Source organism: Stereum hirsutum (assembly GCF_000264905.1).
Source record: "Stereum hirsutum FP-91666 SS1 unplaced genomic scaffold STEHIscaffold_18, whole genome shotgun sequence".
Classification (NCBI taxonomy): Eukaryota; Fungi; Basidiomycota; class Agaricomycetes; order Russulales; family Stereaceae; genus Stereum; species Stereum hirsutum.
In genome coordinates this window covers 112,722-138,663 of record NW_006763148.1, presented here as the reverse complement: position 1 = coordinate 138,663, position 25,942 = coordinate 112,722, and the positions used below count along the sequence as shown (strand labels likewise).

At 49.0% G+C, this 25,942-nt stretch overlaps 7 protein-coding genes across 7 annotated transcripts in view; 4 read left to right on the top strand and 3 right to left on the bottom strand.

Annotated features, from left to right (window-relative positions):
* The window catches only part of STEHIDRAFT_161971 (uncharacterized protein), a gene marked incomplete at both ends in the record, with an annotated part of 2,464 nt that extends 1,197 nt beyond the window's left edge, over positions 1–1,267 (top strand). The window contains 4 exons of the mRNA XM_007309592.1: positions 87–268; positions 347–753; positions 834–906; positions 967–1,267. Coding sequence (XP_007309654.1) covers positions 87–268; positions 347–753; positions 834–906; positions 967–1,267 — 963 coding nt within the window. The remainder of the gene's footprint in view (positions 1–86; positions 269–346; positions 754–833; positions 907–966) is intronic.
* Positions 1,268–1,655: 388 nt separating this feature from the next.
* STEHIDRAFT_161970 (uncharacterized protein) lies at positions 1,656–2,286 on the bottom strand (the record flags this gene model as incomplete). Its single annotated transcript, XM_007309591.1, has 2 exons — positions 1,656–1,933; positions 2,025–2,286. 2 exons carry the CDS (start codon positions 2,284–2,286, stop codon positions 1,656–1,658), a joined length of 540 nt encoding a protein of 179 aa, XP_007309653.1.
* A 1,027-nt stretch (positions 2,287–3,313) lies between these two features.
* Positions 3,314–6,067, bottom strand: Shlcc6 (laccase T2 copper depleted). Its single transcript, XM_007309590.1, has 16 exons — positions 5,939–6,067; positions 5,832–5,883; positions 5,708–5,776; positions 5,610–5,652; positions 5,477–5,554; positions 5,308–5,421; positions 5,216–5,243; positions 5,117–5,152; positions 4,947–5,039; positions 4,706–4,842; positions 4,594–4,644; positions 4,390–4,535; positions 4,256–4,333; positions 4,001–4,186; positions 3,768–3,937; positions 3,314–3,705 (listed from the first exon to the last, which is right to left on the bottom strand). Exons 1-16 carry the CDS (start codon positions 6,061–6,063, stop codon positions 3,564–3,566), a joined length of 1,548 nt encoding a protein of 515 aa, XP_007309652.1. The 5' UTR covers positions 6,064–6,067; the 3' UTR covers positions 3,314–3,563.
* Positions 6,068–10,201: 4,134 nt separating this feature from the next.
* Positions 10,202–10,996, top strand: STEHIDRAFT_115160 (uncharacterized protein; the record flags this gene model as incomplete). Its single annotated transcript, XM_007309589.1, has 4 exons — positions 10,202–10,535; positions 10,598–10,713; positions 10,794–10,810; positions 10,867–10,996. The coding sequence occupies 4 exons, from the start codon at positions 10,202–10,204 to the stop codon at positions 10,994–10,996; spliced, it is 597 nt and encodes a 198-aa protein (XP_007309651.1).
* Positions 10,997–15,645: 4,649 nt separating this feature from the next.
* Positions 15,646–17,526, top strand: STEHIDRAFT_115159 (uncharacterized protein; the record flags this gene model as incomplete). The annotated part of the gene is made up of 7 exons (XM_007309588.1): positions 15,646–15,683; positions 15,923–16,041; positions 16,125–16,160; positions 16,235–16,374; positions 16,517–16,631; positions 16,976–17,076; positions 17,278–17,526. 7 exons carry the CDS (start codon positions 15,646–15,648, stop codon positions 17,524–17,526), a joined length of 798 nt encoding a protein of 265 aa, XP_007309650.1.
* Positions 17,527–18,528: 1,002 nt separating this feature from the next.
* STEHIDRAFT_150071 (uncharacterized protein) lies at positions 18,529–19,836 on the top strand (the record flags this gene model as incomplete). Its single annotated transcript, XM_007309587.1, has 2 exons — positions 18,529–19,375; positions 19,433–19,836. A coding segment is annotated over one exon (312 nt), but the record flags the coding sequence as incomplete, so codon positions are not given.
* Positions 19,837–21,863: 2,027 nt separating this feature from the next.
* Positions 21,864–22,494, bottom strand: STEHIDRAFT_67254 (uncharacterized protein; the record flags this gene model as incomplete). Its single annotated transcript, XM_007309550.1, has 4 exons — positions 21,864–22,004; positions 22,080–22,228; positions 22,264–22,357; positions 22,426–22,494. Coding segments are annotated over 4 exons (453 nt in total), but the record flags the coding sequence as incomplete, so codon positions are not given.
* Between the last annotated feature and the right edge of the window lie 3,448 nt (positions 22,495–25,942).

Sequence of the window (25,942 nt, the reverse complement as noted above, 5' to 3'; positions counted from 1 at the left end):
CCTGTCCGTCATATCCACTGTCTCTTTATCGCTGACGACCCCCTGATTTTTTGAACACCTTTCATCATGATCTTGTGTTCGAGCAGATTGGTTCAAAGCATAAGACCGACAACTCGTGGATTCTCCCTTGCGCTATGCGGTCCCGGACGAAGATCGCTCTGAATGCATGGGATAGCACACCCAATACAACTAACGGCAATGAATCACAGCATGCTTGGACGAATCAGCAGACGGGGACAGGGATGTCACTATTGGAGGCTATCATGTCGTCTGTATTCTCTATCACCTTCGTCGCCTTCCTCACTACCTTTGTCCTCTGCTAATCCTGATTCATTCTGTCGTTTAGAGCGCAAAAGGTCGACAGCCAGGTTGCTGCTGAGCTTGCAGCGGTTCGTCAACATGGTGGTGTATTCAAGAACAAACACAATGAGTACAGTGATCGTATGGGTAAGCGTATCACACGTAACCAGAACACCGCTCGGAAAGCTATGGCAGCTGCGGGTGAATCTCGAGAGGTCGCTGCACTCACAGACCAGTACGAGCAAGCAAAGGCAAGTAGAAGGTTGGAGTCTGAACGTGAGAAGGCGTTGAAGGCAGAGCTCGATGCGAAGAAGGGGAAGGCCAGCCGTACACGTGTAAGACGAATAGAGGTGACGGAAGGAGAGGCCAGCTCAAGTAGCGGGCGTGCCCCGAAGAGTCAGACGTCGCGGGGCAATGCTCGAGTGCACCCATATCTCTCACTTGAAGCTGACGGTGGGTTCATAACACTTTCTCTCTTATTTGTTTCCACCTCTCTTGTTTATACGAAGCTTACTATTCCTGTTATCATCTAGCAACAGCTGTCGTGGCGGCACCGGAAGCCAATATGCACGACTCGGACTCGGACATGATGATGAACCAGGAGCTGTAAGTTCTACAGCTTGCATCCTGTTTTGTATTTTTTCGTTTCTCAGAACCTTTCTATAGATATCTCCCTACCCAAAACGACTACGATCCCCCCTACGACAACATGTACGACGATATGCTCGTAAACCCGTACGCCACGATACCCGCCAACCGCGATCCCGAGAGCATGTTCGAGGATGAGACTGCAGAACTCCTCCGCAATCGGCCAGCTGCCAACATACCAGCCCCCGCATATGAAAACAATGGGGAGCTGTTTTCCTTTTTGGCAAACAACCCGTTCGCGTACGAGTTGACTCCCGAGGGTGAGTTCAGATTTACGGGTGGCGAGGGCGAGTTCAGATTTACGGGTGGCATTCAGTGAAAAGGCCGGGTGGTGCCGAGTTGTAGTGCAGGAGCATATATCGTACAGTTTAATGTTGTACTCGAAGAACAAATGCATAGACATGTGCAAAAACAATTTCTCTGACACATATACAGCCTTGTGAGTACCCATGAACATTTATGAGAATAAAGGAGGCCGGAAAGCGCTAGCAATAACTCTTTCTTTACGATGGGTCTGTCGTTTTGACTCTGGTATGTAAGCGGCACGGCGGATATCCGGACCGGGCTCGATCTAAGGCCTCCTTCCAGCTCGAGCACAACTCTCATTGTGCTGTAAATGGCGCATATGTAACTCAGAAAACATATATATACATTACTTGGATAAGTGGTTTATATACCCGTACACTAGTTACACAGCGGGGTAAACGCTAAAGGACGATAATGCATGTACGCCACTGTGGTGTGCCGCCGGCACAACATGGCGCAAGTTGGGCGATTATAGTGTGCCTGGCCACTGTGACTGTGGCGTATTTCGTCCACCCTCCAATAGCGGCCATCTCGTGTGGTTTGGGTCGAATGACATCAGCTTCGTGTTGAATGATGTTCGCGAGCATCTCGCACGCAAAGTATCGAAGGTCGAGGAGGAGCTTTCGAGCTTCGGAGTTGGTAGTTAGAATACGGAGAATGGTTCGGGCGTGGGATATGGCTACGTATTACGATTTCAACATCACACAAAGTGCGCCACAGGCCGTCAGCTATGGCCACATGAGACGTGAAGGTCAGGACATCGAACGTACATTGTTTTCCTCGGTCTTTTTCAGAATCTACACTCTCTTGGCCTTTCTTCGGTAGGTTTAGAGACGCAAGCTGTGAGAGTAGATCTTGGATAATGTCGTCTTGATTCTTGTCGTTCAACCATGCTTTCTTAGCCGCCAAAAGCTCATGCAGAGAGGAAACGAGACGTGTGAGGTCCTTCTCGCCCGATGTAGGTGCGGTATCCGAGAATGAGTTCCTATCATCTTGTGCGATTGGGAGGAGATATGCAAGGCGGTCGATCATAGCTACCACTTGGTCGTTTGAAGGGTATTTTCCGGATAGTAAAGACTCTAGAGCTGCAAAGAAGCGAAGCTATTGCGGAGGTAAGCATATGAGGACATTTACAGAGCTATAAAGACATGTTCGTGGGGAACGATAGTTATCATGTAACGAAGATGCCGGCCCAAATCGGGTCTATAAATCGGTGGCGACAAGCACCTCTGCTGATATATGTTCAATATGAGTCCATACATCAGCCATATAGCTCATACTCCCCTCGACCGTATGACTGGTCGTTTTCCCAACGACATAGCGAAATGAACGCGTTATCGGTCCGCACGGGTCATCAGTTGGTAGAGCCTGATTCGATTAATATCACCAAGAGGACAGACTTGATAGGGTACAGCCGCGAAAACACAATGTGTGAAGAGAGCTAGGTGCATAGGACTGCAGTCACAAAAGGCGCAGAATATCCCATGGAAAAACTTGCCTTTTGATCTACATCGAGAAAGTCACTCGACCTTGCCGACGAAGTTTCTTGGTGCATGTCTCCGTTCAGAACCTCAGTCAATCACGCTACCAGAGAAGATAATGTCAAGCGTAGCAAGCTATAGTCCATGAGTACGCAGAATCAGTTCGAACTTCATGAGGATCGTAAAGAGTCTCAGTGGTGCAATGGTAAGAACGTTTAGTGATAAGTTAAGACAGTACAGATAGTCTCAGCGCAGCAGACCAGAACGATACCGGTGAATGTCCAACAGGCAGGCTGGGGGGTAGCGAGCTTCGAGATGAGAGTGTGCGCAAAGGAACAGCCCAGAGAAAAACAGATGCATGACGCGGCACCACCCGCAATGAATTGGAAATGGTCCGGAAGGCAATACCTTCGCGGCCCGGCTACCGCCGTTTTGTGCGAATGTTAACTACATTTTACGAACATTTTACTCACCACTGTCTCGGACAGCATCTCAAGTTGATCTCAAGCTACATAGATTTAACCAAGTGATTTTTCTTCATGTCACCACATGCGGCGGCCGTACATTTGTGTTTGGGACTGATTCGAGAGTGTTTGGATTTAATTTGTATGCACAATGATCGGATTAGGTTGCGATATGAACAAGATATGACAAGCATTGAGGCCCAAGATAGAAAAAAATAAGAACAATACAGAACCCGAGATAGATAGTGAATACCGAGATGAGAAGTTCAACGCAAGATGAAGCGAAATGAAGGTAAAATGTCCGAACAAACACTCTGGCTAGGGGGTGAGGGAACCTGTTTTCCGAAAGACACCACGGTCGGATTTAATGCTCGGACGGTGGCAAGGCGTCATAGGTCGGGCACAAGGAGTCCCAATCGCTGTTGACTAGATTAGTGGACGCGACATCTGGGGCATCCTCGGCGAAGACGACAGCAAAGCCGAGCTCAAGATGCCAGTCGATGTGGCTACAAAGTGCAGTTATCACCTCGTCAGTATGCGCATGCTTCGATATTAAAGGGAGTCATACCAGTGCATGATCCAAGGTCCAGGGTTGTCCGTAGTGAAGCGGATGGTAACGTTGTCACCCGCCACACCAATGTTGACGACGTCACGCTTGACGGGGTTTACGTAGTTGTAAGTGTCGCTCCCAGCGCTACGAATGACATCGAATGCATGACCATGAAGGTGGAGAGGGTGCTGTATGAGTACAGATTCGGTCAGTATTCCGGATGAGGTAACTTGGAGGGTCAGACTACTCACGCCGCCACCAGCAGCACCACCTGGGATGGAAATCTCGACGGTCTTTCCGGGATCGAGGACATAGATAGAGCCAGAGGGAAGGAGGTCTTGTGCAGTCTGGCTTCCGGAGAGTATTTGGAGAAGGACTGGTATCGTAGGCGGAATAAAGGGCGTGCCATTGACAGTGAACTCGAGAAGAGTGGTGTTCTGCAGAAAAAACAGAAAGATCAGTGAATCGGAGATGGAAATGAGAGATCGTGAACGTAGGAGACATACAAAGACGACATCGAGGTTTATGTTGATGTCCGCTCCTCCAGGTGTAGGGTCACCGGGAACACCGGTGGCGTCGAGGCTCTGCAATATGCATATCAGTCATCTAAGACTACAAACGAGTATGGGTAAGGACCTACGTTGAGATCAGCCTCAATAAGTGGTGCGACGCTGGTGGTCTGGTTCGTGACAGGGTCGACTTCATCGGCTCCGACGTAACGAAGAATAGCTACGTTCAAACCTCCATCGAAGGTAGTAGTACCGACATCAGGCACTGCACGAATCCCTGGAAAAGTAGAGTTTTAGACTGCCGCCCACGTAATGAGTAATGAAGTATCACACACAGTAATTGTCAACTGCTTGGTCGGCAGTGACGACAAGGGAGTACCGCTGGCCTGTACATACAATGATCAGCGTCCATTGGGACGAAATCAACAGAGAGGCTGGAGAGCGTACCGGCGTATATGGGGACAGAATCAGCGACGACGGGGACAGTGTTCTGAGCGTCCGCCTCAATGACAGTCATGTTATGGCCATCGATGGAGAAGATGTAGTTCGGGTCACACGAGATGTTGGCGAGACGGAACCGATACCTGCAAGCACGCGGGCAGTACGATCAGCACTCACGGCCTCTGCCTATACAGGATTGTGAAGGTCGTAGGAGATCGGATCGGTGTGTAAGAAGCAAGGCACCAACCTCTTCCCAGATGTGACGGAGATCACAGCAAGATCTGAAGCCGGACCGCCAGCATAGCGTCCGAGACCGTTGATGAGAGTTGAATCGGGAGTCCTGGCGTGAGCAGACAAAAGTGACACGTGAATACCAATAAGTCGAAAAGTGAGACGGGTAGAGACGCTCGTGCTCACGGAATAAGCCCTGCACTAGGGGCAAATACATGGTACCTAGGGGAATCGGAATATTAGCCACGTAAGGTAAGCAAATACATGTATCTGAGGTAAACGTACCAGTCTGCTAGAGTGATGACGGTGGAGTCTGTAACGGTCATGGAGCGTTGGTCAGGTAGGCTCTAAAGTTCCATACTAGATACGCCGTTTACCGTCATCGATATCATACAGTGATGCATGAGGGTCATCCGGATCGTAGATGACCAATGCACCTCTCAAACCGTCACAGTACTGGGTGGCCAGGTGTGAATGGTACCAGTAGGTCCCTAATTCGAGATTTTAGCATTTCAATAAGAACGTCTCAAGCTATTCCAGATATACCTGCTTGCCCAGGAACACTGAAGTCATATAAGAAAGAATTTCCAGGTGCGATCGGGCATTGGCTAACGAATGCCACACCTATCGGTGGGGTCAGGGCTAAAAGCGAGATATTGGAACAATAAGATGTACATACCATCCATTTCAGTGGTTCCAGCTTGAAAGAGACCGTGCCAGTGCTGAATGAAACGTATCGATCAATGTCTAGATGGCAAATAATGGCGAAAAACGCACTATTGTTGTACTCTGGAGCATGTTTGCGTCGGTGAGCTCATCAGTGACATTTAGTTGGAAGTTATCGCCCTGAAGTATCGCATTGAGCTGGTTATTGCCTAGGAATAGAGAACAGACCACGAACCATGGAACCAGTGATGAGAGGACCGGGAAATGTGCCTTCGGCAGAGACGGTGCTATATTCAGAATGGTGAGCAATATTCATCAAAAAGGCAGCCTTCAACGACTGACTCGCGGGAGAAACCATCCGGGGAGAGGATAGCGTTAACGATATGTAGATTGGTGGAAGGGCCAACGGCGGCTAAGGCACTGGCGGCGAATGAAAGGAATACAAAGGAAGGGGTGATGAATGCCATTCAGAGTGAAAGCTCAGCGACCAAGAGACGGATAGACGGAACACAGACTACCGAGGGAGAAGACTGTGGATGTCGGCCCAAGGCACTCAGGCGAAGTATTTATACAGTTGACGATATCAAGATCGCATTCGGGTATCACCCATACCTTTTCGAACGTCAGGCTTTTTGGCGACAGTCGAGAGCAAGGTACGAAGCTTTTCCCAAGGAGCGCGCCAATCATAGCGGTCGTCTTTTCACCTGATTAGGCAATAAATATGGATTTTAAATCAATGAACATGTCTATGGTGAAGCACCGTCAAGTGAATTCGTGCGTACTTGGAATTTCCATGGGTTCCTGCCATCCAATAGCTTGAGGACTGCATGAACCAGGCACTTCGACGCGTATGAGGCACGGCAGCGGCGACTGCACAAGAACAAGATACGTATCCTGAGAGTCAACCTCAGAGATGGCACCGGAGAAGTCCCACCTGCCAGGGCGGAGTTTGAGAGCCTTGAGGTAGAGCGGAGATCACTCACCCTTGTTCAAGACTGAAGACGATAGAAGTGCCCAGGGGTAGACACAGCTCCGTAGACGGCCTTCAAGTTCGCGTTGACAAAGTCAGGAACCACAAGCAACACACATAGGACAAAAGACACCGTCACCTACGGACTGAGTGTGCCTTTCTCATTCTCCGGGAAGCGTTTAGTCAGAGGAATTTGGGGCTCGCACGAGCATCGAGCGAAACGTAGAGGCCAGCCCAGAGCACTCCCGAAAGACTAGGATCAGCGCCTTTCGGGGAAGATGAAGAAAAATCAAGATCGGAAATAGAGCAGTGCAGTATTGAATAATTCTCATGGGCGGCGTGACGAGAGAACATCTTCCATTGACTACAAGTATAGGAAAGCAGACAGGCCAGACGCGTTCAGAACGGATTCGCATGCTTGTCGTCGTAGTAGTAACGAGGCAGGCTGTTGTAGAACGGTGTTAGCACCGCGTACTCGAGAACGGAAGGACAACGTTCGATGGTTTCGATATCGTGGGGCGAAATTTTGAAAGGGGAAGTGGCTGAGGCCTATGCGCAGTTCCCGCGGAGTTCAGCAAAATGACCGCTTCCACGTGCGGGTTCCGGTGCCAAAAGATTCACACGGCCCGTCCAACTCATCCATCGAACATCCGACCCTCGCGGCAACTCGAATGGCCTCTCGACCCTTCGGTATCGCTCAGCCCCCTCTTGAGAAAGGATTCCAGCTACGTTTTCTGCTACCATTGCTCATTCGGCTTCAACAAGTTAAGGCCACCTTGTTCTATCAAACGTCAACTCTGCTACAAATAACTGAGCCGCAATCACACCCATCTTACGACAGGGAGACAAGGACATCTTCCGAGAAATCTGTTGCTGTTGAGTATGTTACGCAGACACCACACGACCCTCACTCTATTACCAGCCGTAATATGTGATCCCTAATCCACGGGTTACTGGAGCTTCGAGGTGCCTTTCTTTCAATTCGTCGTTCATCCCAGCTGTGGGCTTCTGACTGGTTTCGGCACCTTATGCTTAAAAATAGGTACCCAACAACTCTGTTTGCATGACGGGACTGCCACTTAGCCATATTGCTCGTGCCCACGAAAGAACGGATCACTTTACAGCGTTTTGTGTGAGTGTACAGAACGCCCGACGGAGTCAATGCAATCGTATGCGGTCAATTCCCACACAACCTTTTCGTGCCAGACCGTTGCGGAGAGATCTCGGAGCGTTTTTCGAGGTGCTGCTACTCTGCTACCTTCGTCTTCAGTTAATCATTGATCAGATTGAGAGTAACATACCGGCTTGTCAATGCCATATCCCGTTTATCACCGTCAAGACCCGTCATAGATGCGCTAGTACGTCTCTGCTCGCCGCTCTTTGTAGCATGGAATCATCTCACTTCGCCTCCCGTCTAGCCGTCCACCTGCTCCGTCCAAAGATGTTCATACTCTCGACTGCGCACGTCTACCCCTGTCATGGAATTCAGTCCTACATCATGATCTCGCTTACTTGGCAAGGTTGTCAGCGTTCGCCGCTCGGCATTCAACACTGAACCAGTTGTGACTGCTCGCTATCCACACGACGGTCGGACGAAGCCACATATATGAGTGCCTTGAACTCCTGAGACCTCCTTTCCTTCGGTTCATAACTCTTCGTAAGGGGATGGAGCGGCGAGTATTGCGAACTCACCCGGCTCCGCTCACCATTGTTATTCTCATGGGTCGTGTAGGTGTCTCCGTGATGTCGCATTTCTCACATCTCGGGTTCCTGTTCGTCAAAGCTTGCTCGTCAGCACCGGATTCTACTTAGAACTCTACCTTTGTCATGTAGACCATTTCATGCTCAGTTCTTCTGCTTGCGACTCATAAACACTCTTCCCTGTGGGCTCTGACTCCAGGATCCCATATCACCCTACCCACATTCTCTTCTACCGCCTGTCTCTTGCCCCACATCCTTCGAGCAGTACGATGCAGTCATCCTATTTAATCTCAATTGGCGCCATGCTCCTAGCCGTGAGTGTAACTCTTGAGCTTTTTACATCAAACACCCCCGGTTCTCTTTCCCCGCTCTTTCATCACTGTCTGAAGAGTGTACATCACGTTCCATCCAGCACCTCGCATCATCCCTGTTTCTATATCATGTCCAGCTCGCTAACCTTGGATTCTGCGTTCCTATAGGCGAGCCCAGTGCTCAGCGCCCCCACTGATCCGACTCCGGCCAGTGCAAGCTCCAACGCTATCGTAACCGCCACTAGGCTTGTCAACTCCCTGGTCGACGTGGACCCCTTCTTCATCACCGTAACTGAGGTCGTTGTCTGGACTCAGACGGCCGAGGCTACTCCTTCTGCCTCTGTATGAACCATTGTCTTCGTGTCATCGGTGAGTAGGGCTTTTAACATAGGGCTGAGGAGAGACGCTGACAGAATCTTTCATATCATCCACGTTCGTGTGTTGTCTCAAGCGTCAGATTGCTGCGAAAGTTGGAAGAAATAATGTAACTTATCAGTGTACATTGCGCTGTCACATCTCTTCCACAGCCTCGTTTTTTGGACGCGAATTGGAAGCCTTGCTTGCAGTGGTCTGCCGCTCTGATTCCTAAATATTCCGACCGTATCTTCAGTGCCACGTCGAGCCGCTCAATATTCCAGTTATTTTCCTATTTTCAACCGGTCAGATATATGCAGCTGGGCGGACCTCTGTTGTACAGCAGCTACTGAAGAAACTTCGATGATTCCGTTCATTTCTAAGTATATCCTCTGTGGCCCCGATTCTGTTCGCCCATATCATGATGGTGGCCGGGCTTTTTGAACAGAAAGATCATCAAATTTTCAATATACCGAGGGACTGCTTTATTTTTATGTTGCATAATCCCCGTTCAAATTGCACACGGCCTCACCGCTCTGAGTCTCGTCTCCCGCATATTCACCCAGAGAGTCGGTATGCGCTCGTCATCCGCCTCCGTCGAAATGCACAGAAGAGAAGGGCGCACACGAGATATCCTTTCTCCAACTAATCCGTCCCATCCATAGTCCTGATAGCCTGGAACGTCGTACATCACAGGCTGCGTGTGCACCGGACCTTGTGCGATGAGGATCTCCGCTTCGAAGAGAGAACGAGAGGTTCTCGATAACCGTCAAGGAAAGTATGGAATGACGTGTATATCCCAACAAGCTCCCATTAAGCACGCAAAGTGGCGTATTAAAAGTGGAGGCCAGCGTGTTTGGACGAAGTGGCGTCTACTTGGGATTCGGAGGGCGCGATATTTAAAGGCGAGTTGGGCTTAGAGCAGCTAATATTACGGTGGAAAGGAATCAACAGTTCTCCAGCTCAAAGATCAGCGAAAGTATGTCCAGTAGTAACGCCAAGTAGTAGAGGGTCCATTGTTCTATCTGATGCCGAGGGAAAGGGTAGTGTTTGAGTATATAAGAAATGAGGTAGGGCAGAGAGGGACTTGAGAGGGACGTAAGTAAGCGCTGTAGCTAGAGACTTAAGCAATGAGCGGCTAAAGCCGAATGATCCCATCTCCGACAAACTCCAGGCAAAGTGCGACGGATATTGTGTTCTTCGCCACACTTTTGCTTTCGTATCTCGTCCTCCTCTAGTCTTCTAGTCTACCTCGATCGCCCAGTATCGATGCCTCCCAATAAACACTTTGCTCCGTCCCCAACTCCTACCGCCTCGCCGAGCATTGGCGCTGTCACTGGTGAAAGCGAATGGGAACCACTGTCTTCCGGTCCCATAGATTTTGCTGAACAGTCACATGGCAGAGTAGGAGGGCGGGACGATTCTCTTGTCCTGCCACATGAGGTTGATGTCGATGAAGGATCGGAAGATGGAGGTGCAGGACGGCAGGATGAGTCCCATGTCCTGCTCAACGAGAGTGAACTTGATGAAGGGATGGAAGACGATACTCGCAGGCTTGACCGGACGCTCGATGTCAAAGACGGTCATCGCCTTAGCGCCATCAGTCCATCGTTACTCCCACAATTCGAGATCGCGCCGACTGTCCAACTGCATCATCATTCGCAGAATATATCCTCGCGACGTACATGCACTATCGGCAGCTTGAGAAGGCAACGACAGACTCCGAGATAGAAATCGTGGTCTCGAGGTTGATTAGGGAGTGGCAATCCGTCGGAGGATGGGTGCGTCTTACATTTCAATGTGCTGACAACCCGCCCGTTATTCCCTGGCCTTTTTTGATTTTTTATTTCCATACATTTAGCTACTCGCTATAGCCGCGTGAGTACAAAAATCTTCCTGTGCTCTCAGACACTGAGATCACACTCTCGCACCAGGGTGGACGTGACCTTCTTCGGATTCGCGCCACAATCACAGCAAAAGCTCTTCGACATCGAGGGCTCGACCATTGGTGCAGTCTCCACCTCAGCCACCACGGCTGCACTGGGGATCTTTTACGACGCATGATATCTATTTGAATACAGCAGTATTGATGTACAGAAGCTTAAGGTTCGTCCTTGTTGCACGCTCGTCTAGCGTACGATCTCAGGCTCATTCACGGAAATAAAACAGGCCATCGCCAAGGACAAATCCTGCTCCTTCTTCTTTTTCTCCATTTACTCCGGATTACCTGGGCTAATATTCCTCTTTGCGAGCGTTTCTACCTCGATTGCATTGATCATTATTGTATGGCAGACTCATTGATTCAGAGCCGTTATCGGTTTCGGTGTTTTTTGCTTCATGATGCGTTTCTCTGAATTGGTATCCAACGTTCTCCGACATATCAAAAACGGTATCAGGTGGTTATTCGTAGTCGGCGTTCCTAAAGTGTGGTCTTGGGCGTATAAGGGTGTGGTGAATCTAGGATAGTTTGTATGGCACGATGTATTGCGGCGGTAGTTCAATGAATTTCACGTTTATAGTAGAATCCTCAGTGAGCGAGAAATTTAAACAAACAACCGCATGTACTATCTTTGCGTCCCAGAGATGCAAGCTCCTATAATCTATTAGACCACAAGTTGACCACAAGGCAGCTAAATCGGAACCATGACCAGATGCGGGAGTAGGTACGAGTGACGAGGTGATTGGCTCACATTAGACCTTATATGTTTCAAATTTACTTGGAACTCGCTGGCGGAAGATCTGTCCGATCCGCCAATGAGCTTTCGCAAAAAGTTCCAAGTTTTTACTAACATATAAGCCCTGTTGGTGCAGACTCGCAAACATTCCTCTGCCCTCGATTCGTGTCCAATAGTCGCAAATAGAGAAGAATAAAGTATATTGGACTACATTATATGCCTTTGGTAGCCATTCTGCCCGCTCGATGCCTGTTTCATTTTTTGTATTCCATTGGAAACCACTAAAATAGATTTTACTTGAGAAAAAATGAATCCATCGAAGACAATGAGCGCGAAAGGTGTCCAACGGTGTCCAATAGACCTTATATGTTTCAAGTTTACCTGGAACTCGTTGGTGGAAGATCTGTCCGATCCGCCAATGAGCATTCGCAAAAAGTTCCAAGTTTTTACTAACATATAAGACCTAATAGCCAGCGAGTTCCAAGTAAACTTGAAACATATAAGGTCTAATGGTGTCCATTGCTGTACATTGTTATCCATAAAACATAATTTTAGCTCACAGATTTTGACCTCCATTGTTGCCGATTCGATTTTATTCGAGTTTAATCGCGTTGGATCGTTTTAAATCGTTTCGAATGTTGTCCAATGTTATCTAATCGCGTCGAATGTTATCTAATCTTGTTTGATCTTGTCTAATCACAACCATTCGTGTACAATCTACTACATTGGTCTCCAAAGAACCACAATCTTGCTGCGAAAAACAGACTCCCGGTTTAAAGTCCAGTAAAAGCCTTCATAAATTCGGGAGCCTGGAAAATCAGTGAACCTTGTAGTGAGAGTGGGAATCAAGGGCTTACGAACCTGAAATGTCTTATGAAGTGATTCTTTTGGTACGTTTTCCCTCAATCGGAGTTGCGGCAAGTGAGGAATTGTTGATATACTGACTTAGCTACCCTCCTTTTGTTTGTAGGGTCCGTTCGTACCGTTTGACGGACATCCCTGCCGTCTGTCCATTGTACCAAATGTGTTCTGCGTCGTCTGGCGTGCAGTACTGCAGCAACCCTCGTTCCTCATCTGCGTATTTCTCCCCTTTTATATCAAACGTGTAGCACTCACTATTAGCTCACTATCCTCCTCCTCTTCTTTAGATTTTTTTTTCGCCCATGTCTACTTGCTACTCCCGTACTCGTAATATTCGGCATCTGGGTTGTGTGTCTCACGGTCTCCCAGAGAAAGGGAGCACCACGCCGTCCAAACACATCCCTAGCCGCTTCAGTATCATCTCGGCATGTATCCACAGCTTATGTACGTGCTCTTGATCATAATCAGTCAGGCGTGCTCTATACAACACTGTAACGAACCCATATCTTTCATCCGGAGACAGCCTCGCAGACTCCACATGCTGACACAGGCTGTAGTCAGCTTTGTTCTAACCTCGTTCTATCAACGGGCGGTGCATCAGCGTTTTCTCAGCTGATGGGAATCAGTGGTGTTTCCTGCGGTCCTACTCTACTCTGTCTCGTTCATCATCCAACACAGCGTGAGCCTGAAACGCCACCGCCCCATATAACAATGTTGTTCTGCTCTCGGACTACATTTTGGAGCCTGCGTCCAGCCGTTGTTCCTTTCATGACTGTCTGCCCCTATTACTGTTCCCTCGTTATGCATGCAGTGCCACCTTCCAGTGCAAACTTACCTTGGTCTAGCTGATTGTGCCACCCTTGCTGATTCGGGTACATTGAAAGTCTCTCTCAGTCTTATACAGACCACATTCGTGAATAGTCGATATGTCTGCTGTGGACCTACTGTGATGAGATCTCTGATAAATATCACCATCTTACCTGCAGTCTTCGCCTGTTTCCTAGTGGTCTTTAGTACAATGCGGGACAGCGTCCTCGTCGGAGGTATCTTCACCAGGTTGGTTTGATATTAAGCCTGTTATTATTCGTTAAGATGTCTTGTGGTTCCTTTCACTCATCAGTGTGACTGAATCCCTTGATAGCTCTGACAGCCCACGAATATCTTGAAATAGCGTTTAATTGATATTGCATCCCCGCTAGAATGGGCCGCAGTTGCTTTTCGTCTCCATGCAGCACCACGCGGCGTTACACACAGAACCAAGTGGCCGTGCTCATCATGAGGTGCGACTTCTGGAACATAGGTGCACTTCAATCAGCATCGACTTCGACCTTCCCCTTATCCAATTCGTTGTGGAAACTCACCTCACACTTCCGGACTAGCTTTGTCGATGGTGATGCATCTTTGAATCCAAGCTACGTGAATGCCCGATGAAGAACTTTTATGAACTACCTCTTTGCATACTATTTCGGGTTAAAACTATCATATCACTTCATTCTATGATGTGATTGTGATGTCTTCCGGCACAGCCGTCGCAGAGAGTCAGCTCATGCTCACCATTTCGCATGCGAACCGCTTCTTGACGCGGAGATCGCCCTCCTTGCGGACATCAAGTGATTACGACTGCAAATGCGACTCTCAGCTGCGACGCAGAAGAGTTTCTGTTCTTGCTTGCATCCTGACCATGGACTACGCCGAAAGCAGCTAAGAGCTCGGGATAATTGTAAATGCTTTGTATCACTATGGATTGCATGACCACCGAGAGAATCATATCTTGATCTCTGGAAACCATCACAGAAGTGGGGCTATACGTGTTCAATATGACCATGTATGACTTCGTGAGCTCGCCCTAATGAGAGGCTTGATGTTCTAGACAAAATGCGCAAGAGGGGAAGTGGTGACTGCTGACTTGCTGGGAAGGAACAGTATTCACTGTTATTCCGTTCGGACTGAGGTATCACCTACATTCTCCGCAGAGAGGACATTGTGCGCAGTCGTCACACACAATGTATATACAGTTCATGCCTGTGCAATGACGGTAACCTAGACTTTTTTGCGGGGCCAGAAACTCTCTAGGACAGCCTATCATGATGTCTATATCTTCTCCATCTCGCCCGTGACCACTGAGCTATCATTATTTGTTCTAAGGACGCCATGACTACAGAAAGTCTTTGGTCTCAAAATGTGAGCTAGTGTTTAGTCTCTGCGCTTGAACTACAGGGTTATACAACTGTGAACTATGTCGGCTCGTTCTGTGGTAGCCTCTGCCTCTCATTTGAAACGGGTCGCATTATGCACTGCACACTAGAGAGAATAGTATCCACAGAAAAAGGGCCCAGGACAGTGAATCCGCCCACGAACTTCCATGGTCAGTCAAAATACGTTTTTACCAGTGTTGGATTTAGCTAGTTGCAGCTCGACGTCGCGAGAGCTTTCGCGAGCTTTCGACGGACACGGATGACTCAGCAGCGCAGCTGCTTTGCCACTCTCTCGAGTACTGTAGAATATTCTAGTATAATTTGTACAGTAGTATAAATACATGAAGAGTTTACCTGTGTAGGGCATCGGTTTGCCCTAACACAAGGCAGCCTCACAGCTCAGTGTGATTGCAAACCCTCTCTGATTTCTCGTGCTTTTTTCACTCGCTCACGAAAATCCAACAACCAGTGTATCACAGTACGTTTTGCTTTAGCGGAAGCCTTTGGCCTTTGGCCTTGGATCCCGGCATGGGAGCCCTCCATCGAATAAAAATATTCCCAATGCAACGGACTTAGCCACGGACTATATTTCGTCGGCATCTTCCTTCCTTCCATGGGCCAAGGTCAGTATTTCCTCTTGGGGGTGCCAAGCCGGAATAAACATGGTCCCTTCGTTCGCCACAATGTTTGCAATAGGATGATTGCGGGCTGAATATGTTCAGACTATGCACTAGATCGAATACAAACTTTGCTGTGGACTTCCACTGATAGTGCGTGCATCGTATCCTCATACGGATAGACTGTGATATCTGGAGAGCACAATAAATGGGGAGAGATTTCAGATGCCACAATCAGGCCGCTGGCAGAGATGTGCGAAAGACGTGTTGCCACTTGGACAGAGAGAATTTACAGTTTAATCCTCGTCTCCTTTTATGCATGATCAGTAAGCTGTTCTGGCCCAATTGTTAGGCAACACAGAAATATGGCTGCCCACTTGGCCACAGAGCCTGTGAAATGCATGTAAGCGGCTGAGATTACATCGCTCTAGGAGCGCACTTTGAATCGTGAACTCAGACCTGATGTACCAACTGAAATGTATATAAGCCTATGAGCTCAGTACTCGAATACTACAAGGAAATACGCCTCCCACAGAGCTCAACACCTCACTCCCTACCTCTTCAACACTTTCCCCCACCTAGTTATATCGCAATGCTTTCAAAGATTTCTGCTATTGTTGCCACTGTTTTCTTTGTTGCTAGCATCCCCAGCGCCATAGCGGCCGGGGACGTCAATTTCTTCGGAGCCAAGTCTTGCGCAGGAAACTCCCAGGACAGTTTCCAGAACATTGGATGCAACACTTGCCTCGACCCCCCTGGCGGTAAGTCATCCTCTGCTACTGACGCTGCGAGCTCTTCTACCAAATATTGATGAATTTCTGCCCGCATCCAATGTTTTCGTTAGATTTCGGAGCCGTGAACTTCTCGGGGCTTGGCTCTGGTCAGCGTGTCGAGATTCATAACGAGGTACAGTGTTCATACCGCCAACGACTGCGATATTGCGTACACTGATAGGAAACATACCCTCTAGGACGGATGCACTGCTGCGTCCCTCACTGGACAACAATCCGGAGATGTCTGTTTCATACAGGGTGCGACGGCCATCCGCTCTGCCTTTGTTGCTTGCTGAGCTTGAATATTTTTCCTACTTTCGTGTGAGTGCATGTGTTTCTCTGCTTTTGCTCGTCATAAATGTTCTAACTGGGATTACTCATTTGTCTCAGCTACTATGACGACCGCGTTGACGGATTGTTAAACTCAGTGTATGTATGATTACGATATGATGTATGTTCGCAGTCTGAGGAGTTAAAGGGCGAAGCATCGAAACATGTTGATTTTGGTTGTGCCAGTGAATTGGCAAAGAACTCGATATTTTTATATTGCCCGTCAATATTCTCTTGGCGTGTCTTCGGTGTATTGAGTAGAAATACCTTTAGTTGCAAATTGGACTACACGAGGGTCCCGCCAGAGAAGTATAGAAGTGGAAACGTGCTCTTCAACACGCATGGATATGAGTAACCCACATTGAGCAGGAGATTGGACACGTACGGCAGACAGAGACTTGTTGTCGATCATGTATGCCGAACCGGAACGATACTGGTTCCGAATATCTGTGCGATTCCGCAGAATATTGGAACAACAAGGGTGAAAACCTGGCGCTTCAGTATGGCTACCGGAATCATAGACGAGTTCAGATCGAGGTAATGAAAAAATAATTAATGTATTTGTCCATCCCTTGCTTGAAAATCACAGTAGATGTTGAAGAAAAGATTTGGGCCACCTGTGGCTGTACGAAGTCAGCTGAGAAGGACACCAAGCTTCATGTCGGGGATAACTTACACGTCGGCATTGCTTCGGTGCGGAATAAAATCGTATGGACGAATCATCTGAATATGCGTGTGTGAGCCTCCACTGGTCTGCCATCCCTCAGCGATTTTATGGGACTTCATAAGACGCACTAATATACACCGCATGCACTCGGAGGGATGCGAATAGAGAAGATAGGATGGGTTCTACGGGATCCACTCAGTTCTGCTATCACGAGATTAGATTTCCAGGTGCACGTCACAGTTATAAATACGAAAGGCAGCAAGACGAACACTCGTCTGCAAAAGCAAGTGTCACATGGGGTGAGGAATACCGAGCCTCGAGGAAAGGCTGTTCGGGAGAATTTGAAGGGTGAGCGTTATGAGCACACTGAGGCACTAAGATCTAAGGTCTATTGTCGGCAAAGTAGACAGAAATATAATAGAACAGCCGGAAGAGGGCATAGCGGGGTGCTTGAAGAGCAGGCAAAGAGGAGCTGAGTATAGCAACGCCATCGGAAATAAAGGGATAATATAAGACCACCAGGCTACACTGCTCCAAGCACGATGCATCGCGTTTAGACTGAGGGTGGTCGCGGTATTGCACTGAGCTCGAGGGACACGTAACTATCGCGGTTCACATTTAGAAAGTGAACCAGGTCATGGTGCGCATCCTATTATTTGGCTCTGAGAGGTTCAATTGTCATCAACAATGAGAGAAATAGCAAAAATTTCGAAAGAAAACGAATCAAAGAGTCGCTTGGAGAAGTGAACGAGAGAGTCGCCGAGAATGTGGAACCTAAGATCAAATCCGCCGAGGCGGATGGGATTCTGGCCGGAGCGAAGGATCGTTATTAACATCAAGACACAGGCCCAGAGATTGATGTTCCTCCCACTCGAGGGACGGTAGCTTTGAGAAAAGAACGAGGAAGAAATATGATTGGGTAGGGAGGTGTGTGTGGTGGTTCGAAAGGAAAATAGTGTGGCGACCCAAATCGGCCGAATGCGGTTCAAAAGATAAGATAAGATCGCCACGCGAGCAACATACCTTCAGCTCTGCCATTTCGATGTTCTCCTCGTTCACTTCCACGACGACGAAATACGGATATGTTTACTCTCCCAAGAAACATCTCCTATAGCTAGCATGTGCCTTGTTCGACATGGAACCATATCTCCCTACTCAACCTGCCACGTCGTCGACAGACTCTCACGCTCGACACCTAGTCGTCTTGCCCCGGTTTTCGATCGTACGCACCTTCCTGTCCTGTCCTCCTAACGTTCAGCACCTCACTCCTCACCGGTCTCACCATCCTCAGATAGCGCTACTGCACTTGTTGTGGTCTCGCCATCTCCGACATGCACCGCAGCCACCTCTAAGAACCCCACGTCATCGTCCTCTCAGAACATCTCGATCTCGTCTCCACCCTCATCTTCGTCCTCTGCCTCTTCCCTCTTCCCTTGTCCATCCCAATCGCCAATTCCACCCCGTTCAAGCCCCGCAAACCTTCTCTCCCTATATTCACCCACGCCACGACCACGAACTCGTCGTTCTCTCCTACCCATAGCCTCGAGCGGCGTTTACTCATATTTCTTCGACACCAAATCCCAATCACTGCTCGATACCAGTATGAACCTTCTCTAACGTCTCTTCCTCCGACTCTCGCACTTCAACGTCAGGTCAAGCGTCGCGGGTTCACTCCCCTCGTTCTTCATCGCATCCGCTTTCGCCTACGTTCCAAAGCCTCGTCGATATCGAGCACCACGGACGACGATGCGCATCCGCATAGTCCGACCTCTATCCTCAGCTTTACGTAGCTTTCTCTCCTCGATACGTCGCGTTTAGGTTCTAACACTTCTTCCTACACGTCACATACGCATATAATCCCGCCCTAACTTGGACCCGGAGCTCAAATGCGAACGAACGGTCCAACCCTCGAAATCGATCCTTCTGCCCTTCCGTGTACACCCATACACCACCTCTCAGCTTCCCTTCCGCTTCCTTTTTCCTTCCTCTATCTCTATCTCTACCTCCCTCTAGCAGACGGAAAGAAGAGCAAACCTAAAAAAAGCAGCGAAGGATAAGAGGGAAGTACCGCATCGGGGCAGTGTGCGGAGAAGAGAGGCTGATAGCCGGAGACGAGGCGGGGGATTGGCGGAAGTGGTCGTGGTCGTGCAAGGAGTGGATGATTAGGACCAGGAACGGAACGAGTTGCGAGGGGGAGCTCTAGAAGGAGAAGGAGAAAAGTATGCGGGATGGATGTCCGGAGCGGGTTATGCGAGATCGGACGGGAGAGGAGTCCATTCCTCGACGGTAGCAGTGAGGGTGATTGCCACGGCAGAGGGTGTAGAGGTTAAGCATCGTAATGGTCTTCTATGCCGGAGACTGACGGACGTTCTGCCAGATTAGAGTCCGTTCGGCCAAGACGCGTCCTCAATATTGGACGAAACGTCGCAGACGACGATGGAAGCCGGACATTCGACAAGGCAGAATTACGGGCGTTTCTGGCGACTGGCTCCAGTGGGTTTAGTCATGAGAGGAATTTGAGAGAGAGGATGTTCAAATGTCTGCTACGTCTTTTACGGCTTTAAATTGGAGGCATGTTTCCTCGTATATCTCGTCCTTCGTCATCCCTCTTTCTCTTCGGTTATCTTTTTTCGAGCGGTTTTATCTCCTTCGAGAGCTTCGATGTCGGTCGTGCTTCGGGTGTAGGTCTTTTACGGGCTGTGCTTCCCACATATAACGCTTTCGCAGTAACATTTGTCGTGACTGCCGTGTTCATCTCTATTCTATTGTCCTGCATTAGAGGGCCCCAGTATCCCTATGCGCTATGCTTGACCTCACAGGACAGGCTGAAGGCGACAGTTCTGTGCATCTATCACAGATGCGTTTAGCGGAATGGGTGCTTTTAATCTTCGTATGGCTGACGGAGGATCATAACGAGCGTCCTTGTCCGTATTTTATTCTCGTTTACTTAAGCCCTGAAGATGAGCTGAGTTCCTCGAAATTGCAAGGCTGGTGGCTCGGTTTGGTGGTTATATGCGCTATCAGACGCCTGACAGCAGTTTCTGGGATATTCCCATGCTCTTGTCGTGTTTGTCTCTCCATCATCTCTGGACGGACGGATGGGCGGATGCTTCAGCGCGGAGTTTCTGCGGCCGTGGTTCATTGCGCTCCAAAGCAGGTCCTTTCATTGAAAGACGAGGAACTTAATCTCGTCTTGTGAACTCGATTGAGTGCTGCTGCATTTGAGGAGGAAGACCGACTGTGTAGCAGACGGCCGGACGTGAGTGAGTGAGATGTGCACTCTTTGTGTTGGATGAATGAATGAGGTACCGTTGGATCTGCACAGAAAGGCGTGCATTTCTGACCGGCCTGCTTCGTGGCCCAAACGCACGATAAAGATGAGCATGTACTCTTTGTTTCATACTGTAATAACCTAATAGGATATCTACATCGTCATTCACAGGTGCCCAGTAGAACGTCCTTTCTGGATATGACCGTGGGCTGGGACTCGGCTGTTGTTCACCATAGGTCTCATTTTCTTCACCACGGCCTCCTGGTTTCCAGCTATCACCTCGTCCTGTCCATGGGCTCTACACTAAGGAGGCCTGATACGCTCTCTTATAGATAGCGGGTTGCACGAAGGGTTGTACTGCTTCTCCCGCTTTTTATTTGTACCTTCTCGTTTTTGTTCTTTACGTACTGCTATCTCCGACTCCTTGTCTGTTCGCATCTGCTATCACTCTATTCATGATACATATTCATGATACGACTTGGAGTCCCAGACCTCCGAACGCTCTTCTTTCCAGCTGCTATGCCCCGTTGTACTACAATCAAACTGATGTGTTGTTGTTCTTGCCTTCGAATCGCGTCCGGAATCATTGCATTTCTCCATTGTCGTCTCTCATCCAAGTCTAGTATGAGCTAATCGTCAGCGGTATTCACTACAAAATCCCTTCCCAAATTTCTCTTCATCTTCATCCTCTTCGACCTGGACCTTTGGCAAGGTATCATCGGCCTTCTGTCTCGAGCATCTCAAGACTAGAATAGTATGCCTATCCCACTAGGCAAGCAAAATGGTGTGCTAAAAATAATATCAGCGTGTTTGGACGTTGCATTTTTGTTGCATTTGCTTGGGACTCGGAGAAGACGATATTCGAGATGTGGAGTTGAACTAGGCTGAGTGCTGCTAAATTGCGGTGGCAGGAGTTCCAGTTCTCCACGCTCAAGATCACAGTAGCAACGCCAAGTAGAGAGTACATCGTCGTGAACTTGCAGAGACGAATGACAGCGGAGGAGCAAGAGGGAGAAATAGATTAGTGTGGCGGAGGTGAGGCCACGCGCTCGACGGAATTGATCCACGCGAGCGATCCCGGGATGATAAGATTACGATCGCCTCTTTTCCCCACCCTTCCTGGCTCATTTCCTGTTTTTCCTCGTTCTCGTTCTCTGTGAACTGTTAGCTTCCTGAGTAGAACTGACATAATGTGGTCCTGGCTGGTCTTATTGCGTAGTAATGGTTACTTATACCAACCTCTTTGCAGGACTGTCTCGATGGTCTTAGGTGATCGGCACAGAGGTCGTTTTCGAGAAACTTGCCTCAACTGTATCTCGGTCAAACCACGAGTAGATGAATAACCGGGTGCATACATTTAAATGGCATGACACAGTAAGACTGGCATACTCAAAAGACTATGGCTACCGCTACTACAGAATTATCAACGCAACGACTCAAATGCGGAAAACTGCGGGATTCGTTCACGCCTTGACCGATCTTTCACTCCCACAAAGTAGACCTAATGACGGAAAGGCCAGAAAGACCGACTGGAAATATCTGTTAGGAGTATTCGCGAGAGTGGCGAAGAAAATTCGGTGACATACCATGCTCAGCGGCGTTATCCGCGAAACCTGCAAACACGAAGGGACCGGAGAAGTGGTAGGGCTGGCCAGCGTTCGCCTTATCACTGTTCCCGTAGGGCTGTGGCGATGCATCACGAAGTAAAATTCCCGTGAGTAGTTTATCTTTGAATAATGAGCAGGGAGGTGGACCTACTCCGGCGACGCGCATGATACCCGTCTTAGTGTCGAGGATATTGAAAGAGATGGTGCAGACGAGCGCTTTCTTGTAGTAGTTATGGTAGCCCGCCATGCCGGAGACGTCAGCAATGACCTCGGTGTCTGCGAAGAGAAGATAGTGAGCATCTCGAAGACTGGAAACATTCGGGATAACTGACCACTGAGGGTAACGGTGGCCGTGACAGTCTTGCTACCGTGCTGGACAGCCTTCTGCGTACCATCAGCGAGGTCGTACGTGACGGTGATCCCGTCAACCTGGTTATAAAAGCAAACATGAATGAGCCAAGACGACGCCAGAATTGATCGTTGGACTGAGAACTGACGATCCAGCCAGTGAAAATATCGATCTTGGAAATGGGATGATCACGGCGAATCTTGTTAGCGGCAGGCCATCCGGAAACTACAATTTATGACGCTGAGCAAGAAATGACGAGCAGATAACAAACAAAATCATACGCACCCGCGTCGGAGTCGTTGAACTGGGCGCCATCGTTTCCACCTGTAGAAAGTCGAGCGTGTAACACCATGGTAAACATACATAGACGGTAACGCCGAGTCACGAAGTACAAGCATTGATAACAGTGCTCACCAATGAGACGAGTCTGGACGCTGGCACCGTCTGGAGAAATCATTTCGATCGTTTGTGGATGGGAGTGAGTGAGAGCTGTTGTGGAGAGAGATGAGTAACTGGGAGCTTGGAGGCGTGGACAGTCTCGTATTTATACTTTTGCTTCATGTGGTCCAGGGGCAAAACTCGAACCTTGGAGTCCATTTCTCTGGCTTGTTTACGTCGAAGAAAGCGGAAGAGGCATGCATGTCAGTGAAGTTTGTGCGTAGAATGAAGGACAGGTCAGAGGATCGTTCTAAGTCGTAAAATTATGGAACGGCGAACTCACGGCGAGCTGGCAGTATCCGTCTGCTTACCCCCATTGTCGCGTTGAATACCCTTTTGTTGCGGCCTCACAGTTCTACAGCAGTCCTTGGAACCGAAGCTCGGTCCTATGCCTGGAACCTCCGAAATGTGACCCTAGCCAGGCGCCCAGCATAACGCAACTGTGTGATCATGATGGTCATGCATTTTTCGTCTTGCGGAACAAAGATTTATGACGGTGCTGCAGATTCCCAAAGCTACTAGAGGTTCGTTATTCGAAGGACCTTCAGATGCATGTATAGAAGAACGGAACTCGCATCACGCGACTGCTGCATCTGACAGGTCCCACCGGCCTGACGACATCATCGTCTGTATGAGCAGTAATACCCTGGGGGTGCGTGCATGAGTCAACAGTATTTTTACCTCCGCAGGCTCTGCAGACTTCCTGGACTACTCATTCGCTGAATATTTGATTCAGAGCATCTGGTACTTGACTCCGAAATGCGATTGCAAAGCATTCGCGACTTGTGCCCGACGCGAGGCGCCGATTTTGACCTTGGTCACAACTACGCTGACGTCGAGAAATTCCCAAACATCGGTCAAGGGCATGTATGGTGCCATTTACAGATGACATCTTCGATAAATGCATTCACCACCCTGGTAGATGCATCTGTGCGGAGTGCAGACGTCTTAGGGATGCATGTATCCCCCTTTTTGAAACCCGAACAACGTCTTCGTGCGTCAACGCAGAATACTGTACTATTTCGACCGTAGGCCATGGTCACAGGTCACAGCGGGCATATGGCATGGCCTAAACACATTTTGTCACAGGTCACAGGCCCCCTGAGGCATTATTTATTCATTTTTTCGTCCAGGCTTCGCCCAAAACGGCAATTTACTTGCCTTTTAAGGCAAGTCGGTCACAAATTTTGGGGGCCGATGGCCTATTTACACCCATGGCCTAAGTGCCACCCTTGTCACAGGTCACACCCTGGTGGCCTACGGTCGAAATAGTACAGTAAGTCGTGCTCCATATTATTGGTGAAGACGTAAGTCACCGGCTCCAGGAAGCTGCTGATCATGACTGCTTGACGGGTCTCTGGTGAGTACCTCTGGCATTTAATTAGTACGGTGGAAGTTTGCTCTAGGAGAATACGACGGTGACAGAACTGCCATACTTGTTATTCACAGGGCTTCACAGCCTTGGACCCTCCTACACAGATCGATGATTATTGAAGCGAGTGGTCGGTTCATGACTTTAGAACAGGCGACATGAGGCTTCAGACATGAGGCCCTATGCTTGACAGGAAGAACGAATACAACCATTCGATACTACATCGAACGGAGGGAGAAATGAAAAATGCGCAGTAGAAAGAAACGGGGTAGATCCTACAGTAGACAGGCACGTTCGAGGCTAGGAGAGGATCGAGGTCGACGGCGAAGGCCAGGAAATCGTGTATGCCACAAATACTATGCCACATCTTCGATGGCTGTCACAACTCACTATAACTTACAGTGCACATCGTTCCCCAGTTCTCGTTCCTCAACGACCTCGCCGGCCTCAATAACCTGTCAGTCACGGCTTCTACTCCTCCATACCATCATACTAAGCCACTGAGCACGAAGCTGAAACGGACACACAACAAAGTCGAATGACAACGACATACTTCCTCTGCAGAACGCATGTACTCATCCGCGAGAGGATACGTGTACGTGTCATGTAGTGCAGCACCACACAACCATTGCGGGTACGAACATGAGCATCACGGCGACAGCGATTTGTCCCAACGTACATGATCTATCGGAGCTCGAAGGTCTAATCTCCAACGTGAAGCGATCGTCCAACGAAACATCGTAACGCCTGAGCAATGACCACCGAAACCACAGGATGAAAAGATCTAAAGGCGCCTGCATGGCAAGAGCATGGACAGGGAAAAAGAAAGCAAGAATCGCGTACCGGTCATCTAAACATTTGCTCACTCACACTCCTCCTACTCGCCACCACGCCACCGTCACCACCCGCTGGAGTCAAGTCCTCGGAACGATCCTCGATGGCGGTGTAGGGGTCCTATCGTGTTTCTTCGGCAGTCGACGATCGATCTTTGATCATGAAGAAAAGACTTGGCTAACGCTTGCCCTTGAATAGTCTCTCATCCTGCCCACGCCTCATTTTCACATCCATAACAGCGTCAGGGCCACCCGAAAGGGTTACTTTTGGGAGGAAGACAATATGGGCGGAAGCTCGTGCGTGTCGACAATTGCGAGGCTGCAGTACGTGGAGTTAGAGCGCTGTCGATGCAGGCATGGTCATTAGCGAGGTTCTATATTTGTGAGAGGATGGTGCGTACGATCGTTTGAGCGTGTTCGAAGAGAGAACGTTGGGACATCTTGTATGGATCTGCGGAAACGAGGCTGACGGAGAGAGAAGTGGTTCAGCATAGAGGAAAGGATGTACCCAAGTTATTGATCTATCACACCATACATCCACCCCATCATCTATGCACTGATGTCGTACATGACTCATTGTGTACGCATTTAGGCCTCGTTTGACGAGGCAGGGCTTCGAAGAAAGAGACAAGAGGCTAGGAAGGGCTCGGAAAAAAGAGGATTGGGAGAAAAGTGTTCATCGCCAGCGGAGATCCATATGTTCGTGTCCATGTCGAAGTTCGCCTCGTCGTTGTCTCGTACTAGGCGAGCAAACAAAAAGAGGGATCCGAATCGAAGGTGATATTTATTAGAGTTAGCTTGACAGCTCAGACCTGGAGGTGTTCTCTTGCCCGTATCTCCAAGTTCAGTATAACCAAAAGCACAGCCAGTCATACCGAATAAGTACCGAAACCGTTGTTCGAGAGGCAGATGACGACAGGTAAGCAGCAAGAGGGACGTTAACGTTGTTCGAGCGGTGGATACGAGCGCGGAACTCACGCCACGTGGCCGACGGAAATGATGCACGCGAGCCAACCCGGGCT